This window comes from Pseudorca crassidens, chromosome 7, assembly GCF_039906515.1.
Source record: "Pseudorca crassidens isolate mPseCra1 chromosome 7, mPseCra1.hap1, whole genome shotgun sequence".
Classification (NCBI taxonomy): domain Eukaryota; kingdom Metazoa; phylum Chordata; class Mammalia; order Artiodactyla; family Delphinidae; genus Pseudorca; species Pseudorca crassidens.
Window position 1 is genome coordinate 31,829,792 of NC_090302.1, and position 21,859 is coordinate 31,851,650.

Here is a 21,859-nt window from a genome sequence, read left to right on the forward strand (position 1 = left end):
AGTCTTTAATCTCTGTGCCTTTGCCTCCTCATTAGCTATGTCTACAGTCTGGCTTTCTCTTTTCTCCTTGCACATGGCTGTCCTAACCTGGCTGTGCATGAGTCCACAGGCTGAATAAAGTCTCTTCAAATAAGAGGATCTGTTTGGCTTAATGGATTTGGTATCTACGTTTGATGCAATTGCTGTATGTGGAGTTGGGAGTGGGGTCAGATGGTGAAAGGTCTGGAGGTAGGCTTTCTTAGAAAGACTTGGGACTGGGAGGATTATGCACTCTTGGTAGAGAAATTGTAACAGGCTAAGGTCAGAGCCTTTAGCAGCCAGTGAACTTTTCCTCCAAAAGGATATTGCTCCATTTAATTGACACACTTCTAGAATGTGGTTAGGCCACTTACCTCTATCATAAAACATTTTTGTTCCTGTTCTATAAAGATACCGAAAGAATGATGCTCACTGAAATTTGGATTTATTTACCATCTCTGGCCTGTAATAGTTCCCTTACTGGCTGTTTTCTCAAATCCCTTTGGTTCCTTGTGAGCACATCTTTCTCTGGAAAGCTGCCCTGTTCTAACACATTGAAGAGACTCATAATCCAGGTCAGAGGCTTAGAGTTTCATGAAGTTCTTTTCTTCCCTTTTTGCCATTGGGACATTCTTACTCTTTTGACATTTGGTGTTGTGTAATAGACAGTTGAATAATGTCCACTGGTAGAGAATAGTACGCATGTATACATCATTCTGTGGTGAATTCTGTGTTAAATATGATCACTAGGGCTTCAAGAATGTCTTGTTAAGCCCAGGGAAACGCTGGTTGCTAGGCTTCCTGAAACCTGTAAAATAGGGGAAACAGCTGATTCTTCACTGCATTTGCTTTTTTAGCTCTGATGAAACCCAGTTCTTATTAGTTTTGGTTTCTGGGGTTTTATCAGAAAACACCGTGTTTCTTAAAAAAGGACATTTTCAGTCTTGGGAAGTATGGAAAGGGCACTTTTCCTGTATGCGTTGGTTCACTGACTCATTTCTGTTTTGTAGGGACAAGCTGTGGGGCGTCTGTGTCTCCATCCTGGCACTCCTGCCTCGAGTGCTCAGGTTGATGCTGCAGAGCCTGCGGGTGAGCAGAGCTGGACCTGAGGAGCTGCCTGTTGTGGGCCAGCTGCTTCGCCTGCTGCTGCAGCACGCACCCCTCAGGACTCACATGTTGACCAATGCCATCTTGGTGCAGCAGATCATCAAGAATATCACAGTAAGAAGCATGAAACAAGGGCTTTGTACTGTTCATAGTAGATTCATGGGCATGGAGGTGCTCTTGGGAGGCCAGCGTTTCTGTGTTGACGGACTCCTGGAATTAAGCCCAGTGTGGTGATTTCTTAGGGCTTCCCCTGCCGTCTAGTAACTGACTGTCATAACCAGCGGGGTGACTTTGATTGCAGAATCAGTACTAAAAACCGTAAAATACTCAAACTGAATTAAGGTGGCAGGCAGCTTAGTTGGAAAAAGTACAGGCATCAGAGTCACTCCTACCTGTTTTGTGATACAGATTCTATTGCTTAACTGTGATAATTTGGCAAGTTGTGTGGGCTTTTTTTTTTAACCTATCTGAGCTTTGTTTTCCTAGCTGTAGAAATGGGAATAATAGCAACATTGTTGGGTTTTGTTGACCATTAAATGAGATCGTCCAAGTGAGGTTTATACTGTAACTGATAGTTACTAAGCACCCAACAAATGTTAGCTGTCATTAAGGAAATTTAGCAGGAATAAACGAAGGCCGATTTCTAGTCACTTAGTTCACTGGAGAGGCGGAAGAAGTTGGAAGTTGCAGGCTTCAGCTTTGTCTAATGGTTGGTTCTCTGTGTTCACCTGGGGCGGGCAGTTCTGTTTATTAAGGATTCCCTTGGTGTTTTTGGTTTGGGAGAGTTAAAGTGAGGTTTTTTGTATAGGCCTTTGATTGGAGGGGGTTATTAATTGGTATATGTAATAATACTTCAGAGTAACAGAGCTTATACCTACATATAACAAAAGATGTATTCTGAATTTTCTCAGTAATGGAAGAGGATGCAGAATTCAGAAATAGTAGAAGGGAAGAAAAGTTAAGAACTTGGATCATTCCGAGGTTGGAGAATCAGCCAGTCTCTATAAGAATGACAAATTGAGACCTGTTGAATCATTATTCTCAGTGAATGTTATGAGATTCTACAGTGCGAAGGGGCGGAAGTGCAGAGTGTAGGGGTGGTTAATGGTGAAATTTCATTAGTCCCTAGCAAATGTGGGAGGGAAGAGACCCAACAAGAAACTGGTAGCACTTAATACTTGAGGATGAAACTAGGAATTTTAACTACCTGTGGTAATAATACCTGATTAATAGGTTCCTTTTTTCAGTGAGATTTCATTTGATAATTTATAGATGAGGATACTATCGCAAGGACTGTTTGAGATCTTGTTTGGGTGGGGGAAAAAACCATCAGGAAGCAGTTCTAGTACAACTCTCATATTACTCTTGTTTTTCTCTGCAGACATTGAAGAGTGGAGGTGTTCAGGAGCAGTGGCTTACAGACTTACATTATTGCTTCAATGTGTACATCACTGGGCATCCCCAGGGACCCAGCATGTTGAGTACAGTGTATTGAAAAGGCACTGTGGCACCTCTGTTTGAAATTGTTTATTCACATCTAATTTTGAAGAGACTGATGTAATAAATGTTTGTCATTAAAGCTGAACTTTTAAAGAAGTTGTTTATGAACCTTCCTTTGCACTAAAATAGGAAAATAATGCTTGGGAGTTCCCATTGATGCACAGGCTGGCTTCCTGGACTAGCATGTGATATGTGGTAACAGGTATTCTGTATTCCATAGCTAAGTATATATAAAATACAAAGCGATAATATGGTACCTTCTATTGTATAGTAAGAAATAAGCTCAGTCTTTGTGGTCCCATCTAGGCAAACTTTATTCTTTTTGTTCTCAGCCCCAGTTCATTCAGACAGCAACAAACTAAACGAGTTTTTGGTTTGGTTTTGTTTGGGAGTGGTTGCTTCTCACTCTGGAGTTGTGTTTCCAGAGGATTTCTAGCAAGATTTCAAAACAGTGCTCCCATTTGTTGTGGATTTTCCTGTACCTAAATGGTCCTTGGTCTGAGCTGGGTAACGCTTACAAAATGGTTTTCTACTAGTGATCCATTGTAAGAGTTCTTAATTTATGTTATAATCATTTTCATAAAAATGAAGTAATTTAGTTAGCCAACTGTAAAAAATCCAGGTAATTAAATAACACTTCATTGCTTCCAATCTCTTACTGTCAGGACAGGGGTGGCAGTAATCTTAAAATGCAAGCAGTTCTAGAAATATTTGTGAGCCTAATATGCCATTGTTTCTGCCTGTCTACATTCCTAGTAGCTTTGCCCTTAAAAAATGTGAAAAAGCCCACAATCACTGGATTTTATTTAAACCATGTGTTCTTAGAGAGCTAGAATGCATAGTTAGCACATTTTCCCATGCCAAAGGAACAGCATTTTGACAAGGTTGCTCACCTCTGCAGGTCAAGCAGAAAATACACGTGGAAGGTTAAGGCCTGAATTGGCACCCCGTGCATGAGTGCCTGGTCTGTAGACCTTCCCGACTGAGGCCTTGGTGCTGTGATACTGCTGGTGCTCAGCAGAAGGAACGCCATTCACAGGACGTGGCAGCAGCCTGTGGCCTTCAGAGGCTGACGCGGCAACTGTGAAATGTAAGCAATCAACAGTATACCTATTACAGTCTTACAGTGTCTAACAGCAAAACACTGGGTCATGACTCTGGTCTAACAATTAAAACTGATGATGTTGGAATAACAGGATGTGGTGTCTGTAATGAAGTCCATTGCATTAGCTTCCAGAAAAGTAGTGAACTGAAGGTATCTGCTGTGGGACAGGCTCTTCCCCATCTCATTTAGGTTCTTCACTGGAGCCAACAAACCAGGCTTGCACCAGTTGAGGAGAAATCCCAACCCAGCAGCGTCTTTAGTGCTCACTTCCTTAGTTTTACTTAGACTTAACTTATTAGAAATACTCTTTTCCGGCCGTCCTCACGGACATGTAGGCACACGGGCAGTTTTGCACAGGTATAGTCTACCCTGGTCCTTGCAGCACTGGCTAAGAATTTACAAAACAGTGCTGTGTAAGAGCAGAAAGAAAACACATTTCTCTCGGTTGTTACCACATTTTCAGGCTAATTAGCCTTCAGGCATGGATATTAAAGTTTTCCCAAAGTGTAAACGCTAATCAGAGAATTCTGCACTAGCTACTAGAACCGCCCCCTCCGGGCACAGTCTTCCTCCATAGGCAGTCGAAGCTTTGTTTTGTTTCTTGATGGGTTAGCTGATTGCAGGTTATAAGAAAAATTCTTTGATCTTCCACTGTTCTCAAGGAGGTGTATACACTGCAAGTTGCTCACTGTTAAAAACAAATACCAGATATTCAGATTATTATTATTGCTACTATTATTATTATTTTTGGCCACGCCGTGCGGCATGCAGGATTTAGTTCCCTGACCAGGGATCGAACCTGCGCCCCCTGCATTGGGAGTGTGGAGTCTTAACCACTGGACCGCCAGGGAAGTCCCGATATTCAGATTATTAATTTTAATGCTGAAGGACAGAGTTGATTGGTGGGGAGGAAGAAGGGTTTAGGTTGGATTATCTATGGGGCTGAATAAGGTGATGGCTAGTTTATTGTAGAGAGAGACAGGAGGACGTCAGCCCTCCATTTTCCATCCTCTCAAAGATACCTGACATCTTTAAGGAATAACCCTGACTATGAGGGGGCAGCTGCTTGAGGAGGTAGGACTGGAACTTAGGTCTTCAGTCTGCCTGGAATAACTGGTATGATATTGCCTTCTCTGTGCATCTCTGTAACATAACACAAACATATCTATCATTTAACTTTCCCTGTGCCACATACTTGGCTATAGTCCATTCTAGAAAATAGGCTCCTTTGAAAACTATTCAGGTGATAGAATAATAGGCATATCAAACAAAGTGGATTTTTTTTTTAGGCCTTTTTATGACTTTGAAATCACAGAGTTACAGGATGCTACAATTGAAAAATTTTAGTGGTGAGCTCAACCCTCTCTCTCACTTAACAAATGAGGATACTGAGCCCCCGACCAGTTAAGAGAACTTGCCGAAGCCGTACTGCTGGATGTCGCTCCTAAGTGGAGCAAAGAAGCAAACATGAAAGGTGAGTAGTTTTTAAAAAGTTACAAAAATATGTCTTTCTCTCATCTGGTTTTATTACTGTTACTTCAATAAAGTTAAAGTGAACTGTTTGGGAACTCTGGTGTGTTTGTGGCTGCCTTTGTTTTATCAAGTCTTGAGCTGTCATCTGCATACCCCTCTGCAGGTGGGCAGGAATATTCTGCATTCATACAGGGGGTACCGTTTTTAGTAATCACTTAAGCCATGGTTATTCCATTCGTTGGAATGGAATTTTTTTTTTAGAGGAAATTCTTTTATTTTTAACAAGAAGGGCCCCCAGATTTAGGACATTGATATATATATGCTCTCTGGTCATGACTGTGCTGCTGTTCTCTGTGGGTGTGGGTGATTTGCAGGTGGGTGTAGAAGACTGAGGAGAATGTGATTGTTTGCCTCCTGGATGCAGGTAGAGAAACAGTCCAAGGAGTTTGTTACTGTGCTCTAACCAGCTCACTTTCTGCTCCTTGTTTTAAGAGGTAAAGGCACTAGTAAAGTCTCTCCCCAAATTGAAGGGGTTAGGAGCCACAGTCTTCACTCAAATATTTGAGCACCTACAATGTGCCAAACAATGTACTAAAGCTAAGTAGAACAGTGAGCAAAATCCAAAGATCCTTAACCTCATGGAATTCTCAAAGCAAAAATTTCTATTCACGGTAAAGACTAAAATGAGTGGTTTGTCCTTCTTGGTTCCATTTGCCATCTGTGATTCTACATTGCAGAAACCTACTTACATGTATGTCCAAGTCATGCCCATTTCATGGAAATTTATAGACTGTATTCTGTATAAAACACAGGCTGCAGCTAACTAGCTAGGAGCTCTGGTGGCCATCAGCCTTACTCACAGGTTAATGGTTAATGTGGGTAGGTGGGCCTCATAAAACCATTGTCCCCCAAGCTTAGGTTTAGGAAAAGATTCTCTTTGGTCCTCATCTGTTTTCAAGCCAGTGTAGGACAAACAAGCTGATAGTTTATATGACGTTCTAAGAAACCATTATTTCTTTTATTTATTCTGTCCTTTAACTGTGAGTCCTTTAACTAAAAACCTTTATGCCACTAATCACCTTCATTTTTAAAGATTTGATAGTCCTGGACTTTTGAGACAAAGTAAAAAATGCTCTGATTATCTCATTTTAATATCTGATTATCTAAATGCTACTACTTAAGTAGTTTTATCTGACAATGTGTTTTTGAAACTATTCTTTAATTCACTCAAGTGTAACTAGAGGTTTGTTTTGTTTTGTTTTAAACCTAGAACCATGGGCCTGATTCCTTTGAAAGTCTCTAATTGCCCCTGATTAGCCTGTCTATATTACATGAGTTGCCCAACTCTTATTAAAGCTTTGGCAGTAATTACTGTCCCCCCACCTCTTGGTTTTCCCCCCATCAAAAATAAATGAATGTTAAAGTTCACGCTGACAGTCATTGTTCACCTTCCCAGCTGTGCTCTGTTCCTGCAGGATGACTGGATCAGGGACTGGGGGGAGTGTGTTGCCATAGCCACCCATGAGAAACACTGGACCTGGCATTAACTGCTGACAGCACTGAACTTATCACCCAAATTTAATTCTGGCATGAATGAAGGGGCCCTGAGTAAAACAGTCTTGTCTTGTGGCTAAAAAGAAAGTTCCCTGAGCTGCTCCTGTATGAGTGGAAGTGTGCACAGTTGAGCCTGAGCTGGACATGCTATTAAATATTAAAATATTAAATGCCTCCTTAGGGGGCCCTAAAAGGCAAAAGTCAGAATCTATGGTCAAGGGACTTCTTCCCATCTTTGGGAAGGAGCTGGAGGATCTTAATGTGAAACCAAAACAGAGCAAGAACTCCCAAGGTATTACTTTGAAGAATGACAGTATTTGTGTTTCCCCCTCCTGTATGTGAACAAGTATGTAAAAGTGATCAGTAATAGGTGCCACTTATTGCTTCTGCTGGAGGTAATGTTATTACGCTTTTGCTTGCTAAAATAACTTGCCTCTTACGGAGAAGAGATGTTTATTATAGTGGTAATTCCATGAAAGGGGGATGAAGAACACATGTAATCCTGAAATCAAATGACTCTTGGAACCCCTGGCAGTCTGTTCTAATGTCTTCCACCTTTGGGGATGAAACAAAAAAGGGAACTGTTTCCCCACATGGTCTCCCCACTCTGCTTTGCCCATGCAGTGGCTGCCTTACCTGAGTTGAGACCCAGCACAGAATGGGCTTTTGAAGATCTTGTGGGCTGATGTACTTTTCCTTCTAGAGAACCTGAAATCAACCAACAATGATCATCTGTTTCTGACCAGTGACAACTGTGGCCTGACCAAGTTCTGAATTCTTTATTGAGCTGAAGGCTTGAGCTTGCAGGTGTCTGCCAAGATAGATTAGGCATGGTGTGGAAAAACTACATAGGCCTGCCCGGGTCAAGTCTGCAGATTTTGCTGCCAGGGCCGCAGATCTGTTTGTAAGGGTGCCCTGACTTAACTTTTTTCCACTGGGGAGCTAGCCAGTCCTGTTCTCTGAGTTTATTTGGATGGGCACTTTGCAGAGCTGAAAGTGTTTCAGTATGCAGCAGTTCATCTGCTAAACAAGTATGTACTGTAGGGCTTGGATCTGGGGTATTCCCACAGATAGGCAACTCTGTACTATCTAAGCGTAGGGAAGTCAGTGTGAGGCAGGCAGGGTCTGCCTGGGCCTGGAGTCCTCTAAATGGAGAATTTTAGGAAAAACAGGCAGCAGCCTAGAGCGGTTGCTGTGGTGAGGCTTTCAGTCATGAAGCCCAGCAGACAATCTCTTGGCTGTAAGGCTTTCTCAGGTGAGATACCAGAATACCTCATGAAACCAATTCTGACCCAGAATTGCTAGAAGGGAGGCACTAATTATGATGAGAATTCTGTTGGTGCCTGGAAGTTTAATAAAGTTCCTACCTGAATGGAGGTTTGCCCAATGTAATTAAATCCTGTTTTCAAATTCTGATGTGACACACTCTGGGGGTGCTTGTTGTAAACTACAAAGTACCCAGAAGGACAGTTACCGTAGATCTGCTTGAGCACTGAGTGCCTGGTGGGCTTGGTGCCTGAGCTGCCCTTGGGTGGACTCTTGGTGGTCCTGGTTACTGCCATGGCCTTTGGGGGTTTCAGTTCCAGTTCCTTCCTCCAGACCTGGAGGATCAAAGCCATGTACTCTTGGTTCCATCTGTCCATATCTCTGGTTCCAAGCTGCTTTATGTGCAGAAGGTGGGATAGGTGCTTCCTGAGCTGGTAGCTGGTGGGGTCAGAGGAGGGGAAAGACTTTAAGATCACAATATTGAGAAAACCAATGTTCCTTAAAGCTCCTAGAAGCTATAGGAAGAGTAGTTGCTGAACTCTTGGGAGATTCAGTCAAGCTCCCGTTCCTAATTTCACTGGCAGTATGTTGAATATTGAATTCTGTCTTTGTCCATCAGTACTTCCTGAACTAGGAATCAATCAGATGGGTCCTTGCCCTCAAAGTGGGACAGGCCAATGTGTAAACAAATACAGTATGAGAAGTACTATGTGAGAGCAAAGAGCTAGATGGCTGATACTTGTGCTGGGTTTTAAGGGATGAGTAGGAGCTTGCTAGGCAGGGAAGGGCATTTTAAATAGCAGAACTGGCATGAGCAGAGGTAGATGCATTTGTGCAGGAATGTTAACGTGAGATGTGTGTGAGGCATTATGTATTTGGTAAGGGAAGGAGGATGGGAGGCTGGGCTACATTGTGGAAGCTGTGTCAGGGGAGTTGAGTCATAGCCCAGCCCATGGCTGAGTGTAGCTCCTACCTGGCCCCTACCTGATCAGGAAGGCTGGCCAGACCACCTGGAAGCTGCGTAGCCCGTCCAGCAGTGCTCAGGAAGGGTGTACAGTAGGCAGAGCCAATCATCCACAGAATAAAGCCAATAGCACTGTTCAGCCAGGAAACTCGGGGAGCAGGCCAGTTTGAATCAAGGCCACAAACAGAGGCTTGCCACCTTTGGAACCAGTTGCCCCCAGGATAAGAAAAGTAATTCATAGCCCCAGCCATTGCTGAATACAGCCTTCAGCCTGTCCAACCAGGGAAGCTCACCAGAGTACACAAGAAGCTTTGCAGCCCACCCATCAACCTTTCTTACCGTAGCACTTGAAGAGAGCACAGCCCGTGGCTCCCCCACTCCACCCCAGAATAGAGCTAGTGGCTGTGTCTGGCCAGGGAATTCAGTGCACAGTCTTTTACCCAATTTGGGTCCCTGAACAATGAGCTGTGCAGGCCCTGGGCCTGTCCTACTGTCCCACCAGAGCAAGGAAACTAAATCATACCCCTGCCTACTGCTGAGTGCAGTGCCCAGTCCTGGCTGTCTAAGTAAGCCTGATCAGAGAGCCCGGGCAACTGCGGAGCCCATCCTGTAGCCTCACTTAAGGAGGGAACCAAACCAACAGTCCTGTCCAACTGTTCGCAGTCAGCAGTGGCAGCACCCTCCTCCTCCCACCCCCTGCTCCACAACCTCAGAGTTTGGGCAGTGGCCCTGCCCCCAAAGAGACAGCAAGCCCCACCTGCTCAAATACATTACCAGCAGACACATCCAGAAACCCAAACTGAGCTGACTGTTGAAGAGTTCAGTTTGCTCTCTGCCAAAGCAAACCTGGAAGAGGAGCCTGCTTATTCAAATGCACAGATGCCAACATAAGGAATCAAGGATACAAAAAAATGAAAAAACGAAACAGGTAAACATGACACCAAAGGAAACTTTAAAAAGCTCTGAAAACTGACCTTACGGAAATGGAGATCTGTGAACTGTCAGACAAAGAATTCAGAATTCTCTTAAACAAGTTTAGTTGTCTGTGTGATCTTATAGTTCACTAAACAAAATTAGACAAACAATGCATAAACAAAATGAGAAAAAGTTCTAAAAAACTATCAAAAAAAAAGCCAAATCCTGGAGCTGAAAAATAAAATGCCTGAACTGAAGAAATCAATAGCTTCAAAGGCACACTTAACTATGCAGAAGAAAGAATCAGTGACCTAGAAGACAGGACATTTGAAATTATCCAGTCAGAGAAGGCAATAAGAAAAAAAGAAGTGAAAAAAGCCAATGGGAGACGTATGGGACACAAAAGAAACAGTATCTGCATTATGGGAATTCCAGAAGGAGAAGAGAAAGGGACAGAAAGTATATTTAAAGCAATAATGGGCTCAGTGCTTTGTGACAGCCTGGAGGGGTGGGATGGGGAGGGTGGGAGGGAGGGAGACGCAACAGGGAAGACATATGGGAACATATGTTTATGTATGACTGATTCACTTTGTTATAAAGCAGAAACTAACACACCATTGTAAAGCAATTATACCCCAATAAAGATGTTAAAAAAAAAAAAAAGCAATAATGGCTGCAAACGTCCCAAACCTGAGAAGAGAAATAGACATCCAGACCCATGAGGCTCAAAGGACCTCAAATAGGTTGAACCAGCGTAGCGCTACACTGAGACACATTATAATTATTAAAAGTCAAAGACAAAAATAATTTTGCAAACAGAAAATAGAGAAATTACATACAAGTGAACTCCCACAAGACTATAAACAGATTTCTTGTCAGGAACTTTTCAGGAAAGAATGGGATGACAGGTTCAAAACATTGAAAGAGGGCTTCCCTGGTGGCGCAGTGGTTGAGAGTCCACCCGCCAATGCAGGGGACGTGGGTTCGTGCCCCGGTCCGGGAAGATCCCACATGCCGCAGAGTGGCTAGGCCCATGAGCCATGGCCACTGAGCCTGCGCGTCCGGAGCCTGTGCTCCGCAACGGGAGAGGCCACAACAGTGAGAGGCCGGCTTGTACTGCAAAAACAAAACAAAGCAAAACAAAACAAAACATTGAAAGAAAAAGACTATCAACCGAGAATACTATACCCAACAAAGGTATCTTTCAGAAATTAAGGAGAGATAAATACTTTCCCAAATAAGAGCTGAGGGAGTTCATCACCACCACACCTGCCTTACAAAAAATGCTAAAGGGAGTAAAGTAAAAGGACATTAATCATCTTAAGGCAGTGTAAAACTCACAGGTAATAGTAAACATATAGTCAAAGTTAGATTCTGTAATATGGTAATGGTGGTGCATAATTAACATACAACTCTAGTTTAAAAGTAAAAAAAAAAGTAGTAAAAATAACCATAACGACAGTAAGCTTTATTGGATATGCAATATAAGAAATATTTATGTAAACTGTAACATAAATAATCTAAAATGTGAAGAGGGAGAAGTATAATATTTAGCAGTGCTATTGAAGATAAGTTAACAGTTTAAAATAGGGTGTTATTTTAAGATATTTTAAGATACTTTATGTAAGCTTCATGGTAACCACAAGGGAAAAACCTGTACTAATTAAACCAAAGAACATGATAAAGAAAAAGCAGACTGATATCAAAAGGCATCAAAACACACAGAAAAGATAGCAGGATAAGAAGTGAGGAACAATGGATCAACAGAACAGCCAGAAGACAATTAACAAATTGCAATAGTAAGTCCTTACCTACCAATAATTACTGTAAACATAAATGGATTAATTCCTCCAATCAAGACAGAACGGCTGAATGGATTAAAAAAACCCAAAAAACAAGATCCAATGATACATTATATTCAAGAGACTCATTTTAGCTTTAAACACCCACACACACAGTGAAGAAATGAGGATATTTCAAGCAAATGGTAACCAAAAAACACACCCAAAAACAAAAAAAGCAGGGGTAACTATAATTATATCAGACAAAACAGACTTTAAAAATGTTATAAAGAGGGCTTCCCTGGTGGCGCAGTGGTTGAGAGGCCGCCTGCCGATGCAGGGGACATGGGTTCGTGCCCCGGTCCAGGAAGATCCCACATGCCGTGGAGCGGCTGGGCCTGTGAGCCATAGCTGCTGAGCCTGCGCGTCCGGAGCCTGTGCTCCTCAACGGGAGAGGCCACAACAGTGAGAGGCCTGCGTACCGCATTAAAAATAAAAATTGTTATAAAGAAACAAAGAAGGTCATTACATAATGATAAAGGGGTCAATCCATCTGGAAGATATAACAATTGTAAATATTTATGCACCCAACATCAGAGCTCCTAAATATACAAAGCAAAACTACCAAAGCTAACAGAAGAAATAAACAGTAATAGCTAGGGACTTTAATACCCTACACTCAGCAATGGATAAATCACTCAAAGGGTCAAAGAGGAAACTGGATTTGAACACTATAGACCAAATGGACATAGACATATAGAGAATAGTTATCCAACAATCAGAAAAAACATTCTTCAAGTGCACATGGAACATTTTCTAGGATAAATCATGTGTTAGGCCACAAAACAAGTCTTAGCAAATTCAAGAAGATTGAAATTATACCAAATATCTTCTCTGATCATAATGGTATGAAATTAGAAATCAATAATAGGGAAATTGGAAGACTCATAAATACATGGAAATTAAACACTCTCCTGAACAACCAGTGGATCAAAGAAGAAACTGAAAGGGAAACTTAAAAGGTATCTTGAGACAAATTGCAAATAGAAACTCTACATACTAAAACTTATGAGATGCAGCAAATGTAATTTTAAGAGGGAAGTTCATAGCAATAAATGCCTACATTAAGAAATAAGAAAGATCTCAAATAAACAGTCTAACTGTATGCCTTAAGGAACTAGAACAAGAACAAACTGAGCCCAGAGTTAGAAGGAAGGAAATAATAAAGATTAGAGCAGAAATAAATGACATAGAGAACAGGAAAACAATAGAAAGGATTTAAAAAGCTAAGTTGGTTCTTTTTTTTTTTTTTGCGGTACGCGGGCCTCTCACTGTTGTGGCCTCTCCCGTTGTGGAGCACAGGCTCCAGACGCGCAGGCTCAGCGGCCATGGCTCACGGGCCCAGCCGCTCTGCGGCATGTGGGATCTTCCCAGACTGGGGCACGAACCCATGTCCCCTGCATCGGCAGGCAGACTCTCAACCACTGCACCACCAGGGAAGCCCTAAGTTGGTTCTTTGAAAAGGTAAACCAAATTGGCAATTAGCTATACAAACCAAGAAGGGAAAAAAAGGATTCAAAGCAACAAAATCATAAATGGAAAAGGAAACACTGCAACTGATACCACAGAAATACAAAGGATCATAAGAGGCTACTGTAAACAACTATATACCAACAAACTAGACAACCTAAAAGAAATGGAGAAATTCTTAGAAACAACCAACCTACCATGACTGAATCAGGAAGAAATAAAAAGTCTGAACAGACCAATAAAGAGTAAGAAGATTGAATTTGTAATAAAAAATCTCCTAATGAAGAAAAGTCCAGGACCAGATGGCTTCACTGATGAATTTTACTAAACATTCAAAGAAGAATGTCAATCCTTCAAATTCTTCAAAAAATTTGAAGAGGAGGGAACAATCCCAAACTCACTTCATGAGCCTACATTACCCTGACACCAAAGCTAGAAAAAAATTCCACTACAAGAAAAGTATAGGCCAATATCCCTGATGAATACAGATGCAAAATTTCTGAATAAAATACTAGCAAACCAAATTCAGCAGCAAATTAAAAGGATCATTCCCCATGGTCAAGCAGGATTTATTCCTGGAATGCAAGGATGGTTCAACATATGCACATAAATCGATGTGATATATCATATTAATAGAATGAAAGAAATCATATCATCTCAAAAGACACAGAAAAAGCATTTGACAAAATCCAACATCTGTTCATGATAAAAACCCTTAACAACTTCAGTATAGAAGGAACATACCTCAACATAATAAAAGGCATATATGACAAGCCCACAGCTAACATCATACTCAATGGGGTAAGGTTGAAAGTGTTTCCTCTAAGATCAGGAATAAGGCAAGGGTGCCTACACTCACCACTCCTTTTCAACAAAATACTACGAGTCCTAGCCAGAGCAATCAAGCAAGAAAAACAAAAAAGGAATCAGAATGGGAAACGAAGAATTAAAATTGTCTTCATTTGCAGATGACATGATTTTATATATAGAAAATCCTAAATACTTCACAAAACTGTTAGATCTAATCAACAACTTCAGTACAGGTGCAGGATATAAAATTAATATACAAAATCAGTAGTGTTTCTATACATTAAGAGTGATGTGAAAAATAAATAAAAGAATTCCATTTACAGTAGCATCAAAAACAATAAAATACTTAGGAGTAAGTTTAACCAAGGAGGTGAAAAAAATCTCTACCCTGAAAACTACAAGACATTGATGAAAGAAACTGAAGAAAATACAAATAGGGCTTCCCTGGTGGCACAGTGGTTGAGAGTCCACCTGCTGATGCAGGGGACACGGGTTCATGCCTTGGTCCGGGAAGATCCCACATGCTGCGGAGCGGTTAGGCCCGTGAGCCATGGTCGCTGAGCGTGCGCGTCTGGAGCCTGTGCTCCACAACAGGAGAGGCCACAGCAGTGAGAGGCCCGTGTACCGCAAAAAAAAAAAAAGAAAAAAAGAAAATGCAAATAAATGGAAGGGTATTCCGTGTTCATGGATTGGAAGAATTAATATTGTTAAAATATCTATGCTACCCAAAGCCATTTATAGATTCAATCCCTATCAAGATTCCAATAGCTTTTAAAAAAATAAACAGAATTAGAGGGACTTCCCTGGTGTTCCAGTGCTTAAGACTCCACGCTCCTAATGCAGGAGGCCCGGGTTTGATCCCTGATCAGGGAACTAGATCCCACATGCCGCAACTAAGAGTTTGCATTCCGCAACTAAAAGATACCGCATGCCGCAACTAAAGATCCCGCATGCTGCAACTAAAGATACCGCATGCCACAACCAAGACGCGGCACAGCCAAATAATAAATAAATAAATAATAAATATGGGGAAAAAACAGAAGTAGAATAATACCAAAATTTATATAGAAACACAAAATAGCCAAAGCAATCCTGAGAAAGAATAAAGCATCACACTTCCTGATTTCAAGCTACACTATAAACCTATAGTAATCAAAACAGTATAAATGGAATAAAAATAGACACATAGACCAACAGGACAGAATTTAGAGCCCAGAAATAAACCCATATATAAATAGTCAACTAATATTTGACAAGGGAGCCAAGAATACTCAATGGAGAAAAGACAGTCTCTTCAGTAAATGGTACTGGGAAAATTAAATATTCACATGTGAAAGGATGAAACTAGAACCCTATTTTACACCACTCACAGAAATGAACTCAAAGTGGATTTAAGACTTAAATAAAAGACCAGAAACCACAAAACTCCTCGAAGAAAACACAGGAAAAAGTTCCATAACGTGGGTCTTTGCAGTGATTTCCTAGATACAACACTTAAAACATAAGCAACAAAATAAAAAATAAGTGGGACTACATCAAACTAAAAAGCTTCTGCACAGCAAAAGAAATGATCAACAGAATAAAAAAGGCAACCTACAAATGCAAAAAAAAAATTTGCAAACCATGTATATGATAAGAGGTTAATATCCAAAGTATATAAAGAAGTCATACAACTAGATAGCAAATAATAATAATAATCCAACGTGCAAGGAACCTGAATAGAAATTTTCCCAAGATATAAAGATGGCCGACAGGTATATAAAAAGGTGTTCAACATCACTAATCGTCAAGGAAATGCAAATCAAAATCACAGTGAGAGGGACTTCCCTGGTGGCGCAGTGGTTAAGAATCTGCTTGCCAATGCAGGGGACACAGGTTTGATCCCTGGTCCAGGAAAATCCCACATGCTGTGGAGCAACTAAGCCTGTGCGCCACAGCTGCTGAGCACGCACGCCACAGCTTCTGAAGCCCGTGTGCCTAGAGCCCGGGTTCCACAAGAGAAGCCACAGCACTGAGAAGCCCGCGCACCACAACGAAGAGTAGCCCCTGCTCACTGCAACTAGAGAAAGCCTCCGTGCAGCATGAAGACCCAACGCAGCCAAAAATAAAAATAAATCTATAAAAAAACCCACAATGAGATATCACATCCATTAGAACAGTTGTCATCAAAAAGACAAGAGAAAAGTGCTGGTGAGAATGTGGAGAAAACGGGACCCTCCTGCACTGTTAGTGAGAATGTAAATTGGTGCAGCCACTATGCAGGTTCCTCAAAAAATTAAAAATAGAGCTACCATATGATCCAGCAATCCCACTACAGGGTATATATCTGAAGGAAATGAAGAGACATCTGCACCCCTATGTTCATAGTAGTATTATTTACAATAGCCAGAACATGGAAACAACCTAAGTGTCCACTGATGGATGAACAAATAAAGAAGTTGTGGAATATATATATATATACACACACACATTAGATTATTATATATATTATATATACACACAGTAGAATATTATTCAGCCTAAAATAAGAAGGAAATCCTGCCATTTGCAACAACATGGATGGACCTTGAGGGCATTATGCTAAGTGAAATAAATCAGAGAAAGACAACTACTGTATTATTTCACTTACATGTGAAATCTTCAAAAACAAAAACAAAAAAACCCAAACTCATAGAAAAGGAAATCAGATTTGTGGTTATTAGAGGAGGGGAATTGGATGAAAGTGATCAAAAGGTGCAAATTTCCAGTTGTAAGACAAATAAGTACCGGGGATGTAACGTACAGCATGATGACTGTAGCTAACACTGCTTTATGGTATATATGAAAGCTGTTAAAGAGTAAATCTTAAGAGTTCGCATCACAAGGAAGAAAATCCTTTTTATCTGTGTGAGATGACGGATGTTAACTAAACTTATTGTGGTAATCATTTCACAGTATATGTAAATCCATGCTGTCACCTTAAACTTATACAGCGCCATATGTCAATTCTATCACAATAAAAATCGGGGGGAAAAGCGAACAGCTAGAGCTAGGAGAGGCCAACATTCCAAATCAGTGCTGTCTGGTCCAACAGCCAAATACTGCTGAGGACTTGGTGGGGATGATCAGGGGGTTTTAAGAATAGTGACAAATGTTAAGAGCTGAATTTTACTAAGATCAGTGTGTTGGAGGGCAGAGCCTGGGGCGGGAGAGAGGGGAGGGGCACCAGGATGATGCTATATTTACCTCTAGTGCTTTTCTCATGGTGTTTATCCCATGTGCACTCCCAAACCTCTTATTGAGCACAGATGTTTCGGAGCCTCCTAAGGAAAGCTGCACCAGTGTTCATGATCCATGGCTGATTAACTACTGGTGAGCCTACAGGGTGCAGAGGGCAGCAGGCCCTGTGCCTGATGTTACAATACACCAACCGGGACATAAGCTTCTTCCCAAATGCTCGAAGCTCCTTGCAGTGCTTGGGGCAGCCCCTCCCTCCTGCCCTAAAGGCTGATTTCAGTCGAACTACATCCTTCTTCCTTTCTTTTCCTGGAGCGTGACAAACCGTGGCACCCCTTTACTAGAACATGTACCACATTTCCAAAAAGCCAAGTGTAGAGAGAAGCGAGAGTTAACAGGACAATACCGCTCTGCAGTCAGTTCTTCCACACCCCCGCTCTGTGGGCAGAGGACTTGTCAGGAAGCCTGGGTGTTGGCTGAAGCTCTAACAGCTCCGGCTTTCAGGGGGGCACAGCTGCCACCTCATCGACTCTGGTATGGAGACCGAGGCTGTGTCTCATGGTCCTAGTGGTCAGTCACAGCCTCTGTTCTCCCCTTCTCAGGGAGAACATGCGCGCCTGGTTTGCTGAGAATCCGAGCACACCCAATCATCCCTTTCAGCCCGGGGCGCAGGGCGCTTGTTATGGTCTAGCCTAACCTTGTTTATTCACCTCAGAACATGCTGGAGGACCCGATGGGAACACCTTACACAGCAACTCCTCTTCACCACAGCAACTTTCCAGCCCAGCCTAGCTTGTCCAGTATCCAGTTTCAACCTTTAAAATAGTCAAGTCTTGACTGGTAATAAAACTCAGACACTTAGACAAAGCTTCATTTTCTCTGGGCCCCAGGTTCAATCTGCTCACCCCATCCTGTGCGTTTTCCAGTCAGACTGCCTCCCCGCCGCCCCCGGGCACGTCTCCTGTGATGGCGGCCTGCATTTATGGGAGGTCGTGTGCCAAGCCCCGTTCCCAACTCCAGCCCTCGGTGCCCCTGAGGTTTGCTGTCGGACACCACACACTGTCCCCGGACAGCACTTAGGGCTCCTGTGCTTCAAATAGAAGACATATATGGCCATAGCGGAATCAATAAAAGGATTTTTACTGTCACCAGACACAGGACTTGCCACGGTGTGCAGCTTCCCAGAAACCCTTTGGGAGTCGATGTCCCGGGACTCGGAATTGCACAGTGGTGCAGCCAGAGGGGGCCTGTGTAATTGCCTCCCCAGATAGGTGCACAGACTATGAGTCCACTGTTCTTGGGGGGAATGACTGAAGGCTCATTTGCTGCTATGGACACTTACTGACAGGACCTGTCAGCTGCTGACTCTTCAAAGGAGTCAAAGGACAGTGTGATGGGGAGGCACTGCAGCTGGGGAGCAGCTGTGGGGCCTGACGTGGCAAACCTTGTGGGCTTGTTTGGACCCCAGGTGTCAGCTGAAATACTTCACAAAAAGTTCCTCTGGGATGGTAGCCAGTGCACGTCCTGGCAGGACGCCCCAAGGAGGGGGAGCAGGGACCCTTCCCATCTGTGGCTTCAGAGGCCGACGGTCTCAGCTGCAGGCCAGCGCTGGCTCTGGAGCCTGAGGTTGATGAACCTATCTGTGCTTCAGTTTCCTCACTCATGGAATGGGGAGAAGAACAGTAATCCCAGTATCCCTCACAGGGTGACTGAGGATTTTAAATGAGTTAATACACGTAAAACTGCTTAGAACAGTGTCCGGCCCAAGTGCCTGATGAATTCAACTACCAGTATTAGTAACAGTGCTAACAACAACATCCCCCATAACAACATTACCTTGATGCATGAGAGACCATCCAGGCAGCCTGTCCTCCAGCCTGTCCTAAGGTGCAGAGTGCAAGGTCGGCCTCCGCCTCCATTATTTTGACCACAGCAGACACTACCTTTACTGAGAATGTAAGGGAAAGGCCCCTGGACTCAAGTCAGAAAGAACTTCGAGTGCTGGGTCTGACCATCAGGACAGGTCTTTTTTCCTGAGACCATTGCTTGTCTGAAAAACAGGGACGCTGATCCCTATCGTGACGGCTTCCTGGCGATGGTTGGGAGAGCAAAGGGGTCAGGCATGAGACGACTTTGTAAACAGCCACGAGCCTGAACGGATGTGAAGACGCACTACAGCGAAGGCCGTGCAGGTCGCCCGGCTCTGGGTTAGGAGGCTTTGGCATGACAGTCCCTGAGGCCTCTCCCTGGACCTCACAAGCCGCTCAGCCCTCCCTCTGCCAACAGCAGGGTTTCTTCGGCCCTTTTATCTCCTGACAGAGGCACACCTGCACTCGTAGTGATCTGCTTGCTTTGTTCCCCTGTAAAACTCCCTCTCTCTGGAGATGGAGACCACATGACCCCCACCTGGGGCCGACGGTCCGGCCCTCCCCTGGGCGTGGTCATCACTGAAATGCCTAATCTGGATGGAGGCCCTCCTGGGGCCTGCAGTGTGAAGGAGACTGTGAGATATGTGAAAACTTGTAGCACAGCACTCTTCCAGTCCTCCCAGAATTACCCCCTGAGGGTGTTCACCTCAGGGTTTCGGTAAGCCTCCTCCACCACTCCCAGCTCCTACCCCACATTCTGAGCTTGACTGAGGCTCACACAGGTTTTTGTGATAAATTTCAGTCACTTAATCCACTGTCTCTAATTCCTGTGTAGTAAAGAAGGAAGATAAAATACCTTAAATGTGTAGTGCTTTAGAATTTACAAAGCACACGTCATCTCATTCTAGCAACCTGTCACGTGAACAGGACGGGTGTGGCAATTGTTAAATCCCATTTTACAGAGGAGGAAACTCAGGGTCAGGGAGGCTGAGTGATTTGCTCAAGGTCAGATAACCTCTTAGAGCTTCACCTGAAACTTAGGCTTCATGGTTTTTCATTTGCACCAGGCTATCCTGGGTACTTTCCTATCTTTCTGGGTAAAAACACCTTTCAAATAGCTTACCCAATATAAATTACTAAGATATACACATGTGTGACTCTCATGGGTTGGCTCAATAAAATTGGCCTTGTCATGCCAGCATATGGAATTCACTAGAAAGTATCACAGAGCACAGGGGGTATCACATCAGGGGGATTAGGACAGACACAGCGCCAAAAAGATGCGGTGGCATCCCATCTTCCTACCTTCTCCAGGCCCGCTGGATGACCGCTGCTGCCTTGTTCTTTTTGCGAAACAGCTCTTTCCTGCTTCTTTCTCTCTGGATTATCTGCAGCCGCAGCTCTACGGGGAGAAGGTCAATATTCACACTCTGCCCAGAGAGGGGACCAGGTGCTGGATCAGTCTCCTTAGATAGCTGAGTGTCCTCCAACAGGGCGGATGTACCCAGCTTCCTGACTCCTGACCTCAACACCTCTGTGCTCGATGGCAAATCTGAGTGGGTCCCTCCTGCGAGCTTGTCCTGCGTCACTGTGTTTCTTGGCATCCGGTGGTGGAGAGGACTCTGCCCAGCATGGACGGCCTCCCCCTTGGCACTGCCAGGCCGGCTGGACCCAGCCGGGGAGCGCCTCCCTCCTCTGAGCTCCTGGCTGCGCCTTTTCTGGGAGGCACATTTGGCCTTGGGTGCTGCATCCTGCCGCCGGCTGGGCTTCCAGTGGCCGTCCTGCTGTGGAAGGCTTGCAGCTGCCCAACTGGGGTCCTCTCCTTCCTCAGCAGGCCCAGACGCCCTGACACAGGAGGGCTGCTTCAAGGAGCCTTTCCCCTTGTCACACTGCTTCTCGCCAACTGTCTCACCTCTGGACTTCTCGACAGAGGAGGCTCCTGGACGCCTGTTTCCATCACTGCCTTCACTGGGGCTGAAGTGGACACAGGCAGATCGGCCTTTAGAATGTTCTCTGGATGTTTCTTGGGGAGACAAGGAAGAAGGGGAAGAATCTTTATTGTCCAAAACTTGCATAGTAGGGCAGTTCTGCTCACTGTTCACAAAAAAAAAAAAAAAAAATTCAGACTTGTCCTCTTGTATCACCGTGATAGTGCTGATTACGATTAGGAAAAAATTGTTTAACTTCTATTTCTAGCAACAGTAGGTTAGATAACCTGAAAGCCTTCCCCTACAAATACCTAGAAATGGGACTTCCCCGGTGGTCCAGTGGTTAAGACCCTGCGTTCCCAATGCAGGGGGCCGAGTTCGATCCGTGGTCAGGGAACTAGATCCCACGTGCCACAACTAAAAGATCCCGCATGCCGCCACTAAGACCCGGTTCAGCCAAATAAGTATTAAAAAAAAAAGACCTATTCCCTGGTGGCGCAGCAGTTTAGAATCCACCTGCCAATGCAAGGGACACAGGTTCGATCCCTTGTCCAGGAAGATCCCACATGCCATGGAGCAACTAAGCCCGTGCGCCACAACTACTGAGCCTGTGCTCTAGAGCCCGTGCGCCACAACTACTGAGTCTGCACACCTAGAGCCCATGCTCTGCAACAAGAGAAGCCACTGCAATGAAAAGCCCAAGCATCGCAAGTAAGAGTAGCCCCTGCTCACCGCAACTAGAGAAAGCCCATGCGCAGCAAGGAAGACCCAATGCAGCCAAAAATAAAATAAAATGTAAAAAAAAAGGTATTATAAAAAAGTAC

The 21,859-nt window shown here is 43.6% G+C and overlaps 2 protein-coding genes across 8 annotated transcripts in view; one reads left to right on the forward strand and one right to left on the reverse strand.

The window, feature by feature from the left end:
• Positions 1-2,721, forward strand: part of TEX10 (testis expressed 10) — a 55,835-nt gene extending 53,114 nt beyond the window's left edge. For all 3 annotated transcript variants that reach the window (XR_010944936.1, XM_067743818.1, XM_067743819.1), the window contains 2 exons: positions 1,029-1,239; positions 2,507-2,721. Coding sequence is in view for 2 of the 3 variants with exons in the window: in XM_067743818.1 (XP_067599919.1) it covers positions 1,029-1,239; positions 2,507-2,620 (325 nt within the window). In the remaining variant the exon portion in view is untranslated. The remainder of the gene's footprint in view (positions 1-1,028; positions 1,240-2,506) is intronic.
• A 193-nt stretch (positions 2,722-2,914) lies between these two features.
• INVS (inversin) overlaps positions 2,915-21,859 on the reverse strand; it is a 142,073-nt gene continuing 123,128 nt past the window's right edge. For 2 of the 5 annotated variants that reach the window (XM_067743814.1, XM_067743813.1), the window contains 4 exons: positions 20,413-21,130; positions 8,232-8,461; positions 7,394-7,465; positions 2,915-4,418 (listed from right to left, as the gene is read on the reverse strand). In XM_067743814.1, the coding sequence (XP_067599915.1) occupies positions 4,270-4,418; positions 7,394-7,465; positions 8,232-8,461; positions 20,413-21,130 (1,169 nt within the window). In that variant the 3' untranslated portion in view covers positions 2,915-4,269. Of the gene's footprint in view, positions 4,419-7,393; positions 7,466-8,231; positions 8,462-17,246; positions 18,055-20,412; positions 21,131-21,859 lie in introns of those variants that run through there. The other 3 variants (XM_067743816.1, XM_067743817.1, XM_067743815.1) reach the window with 3 other exon arrangements.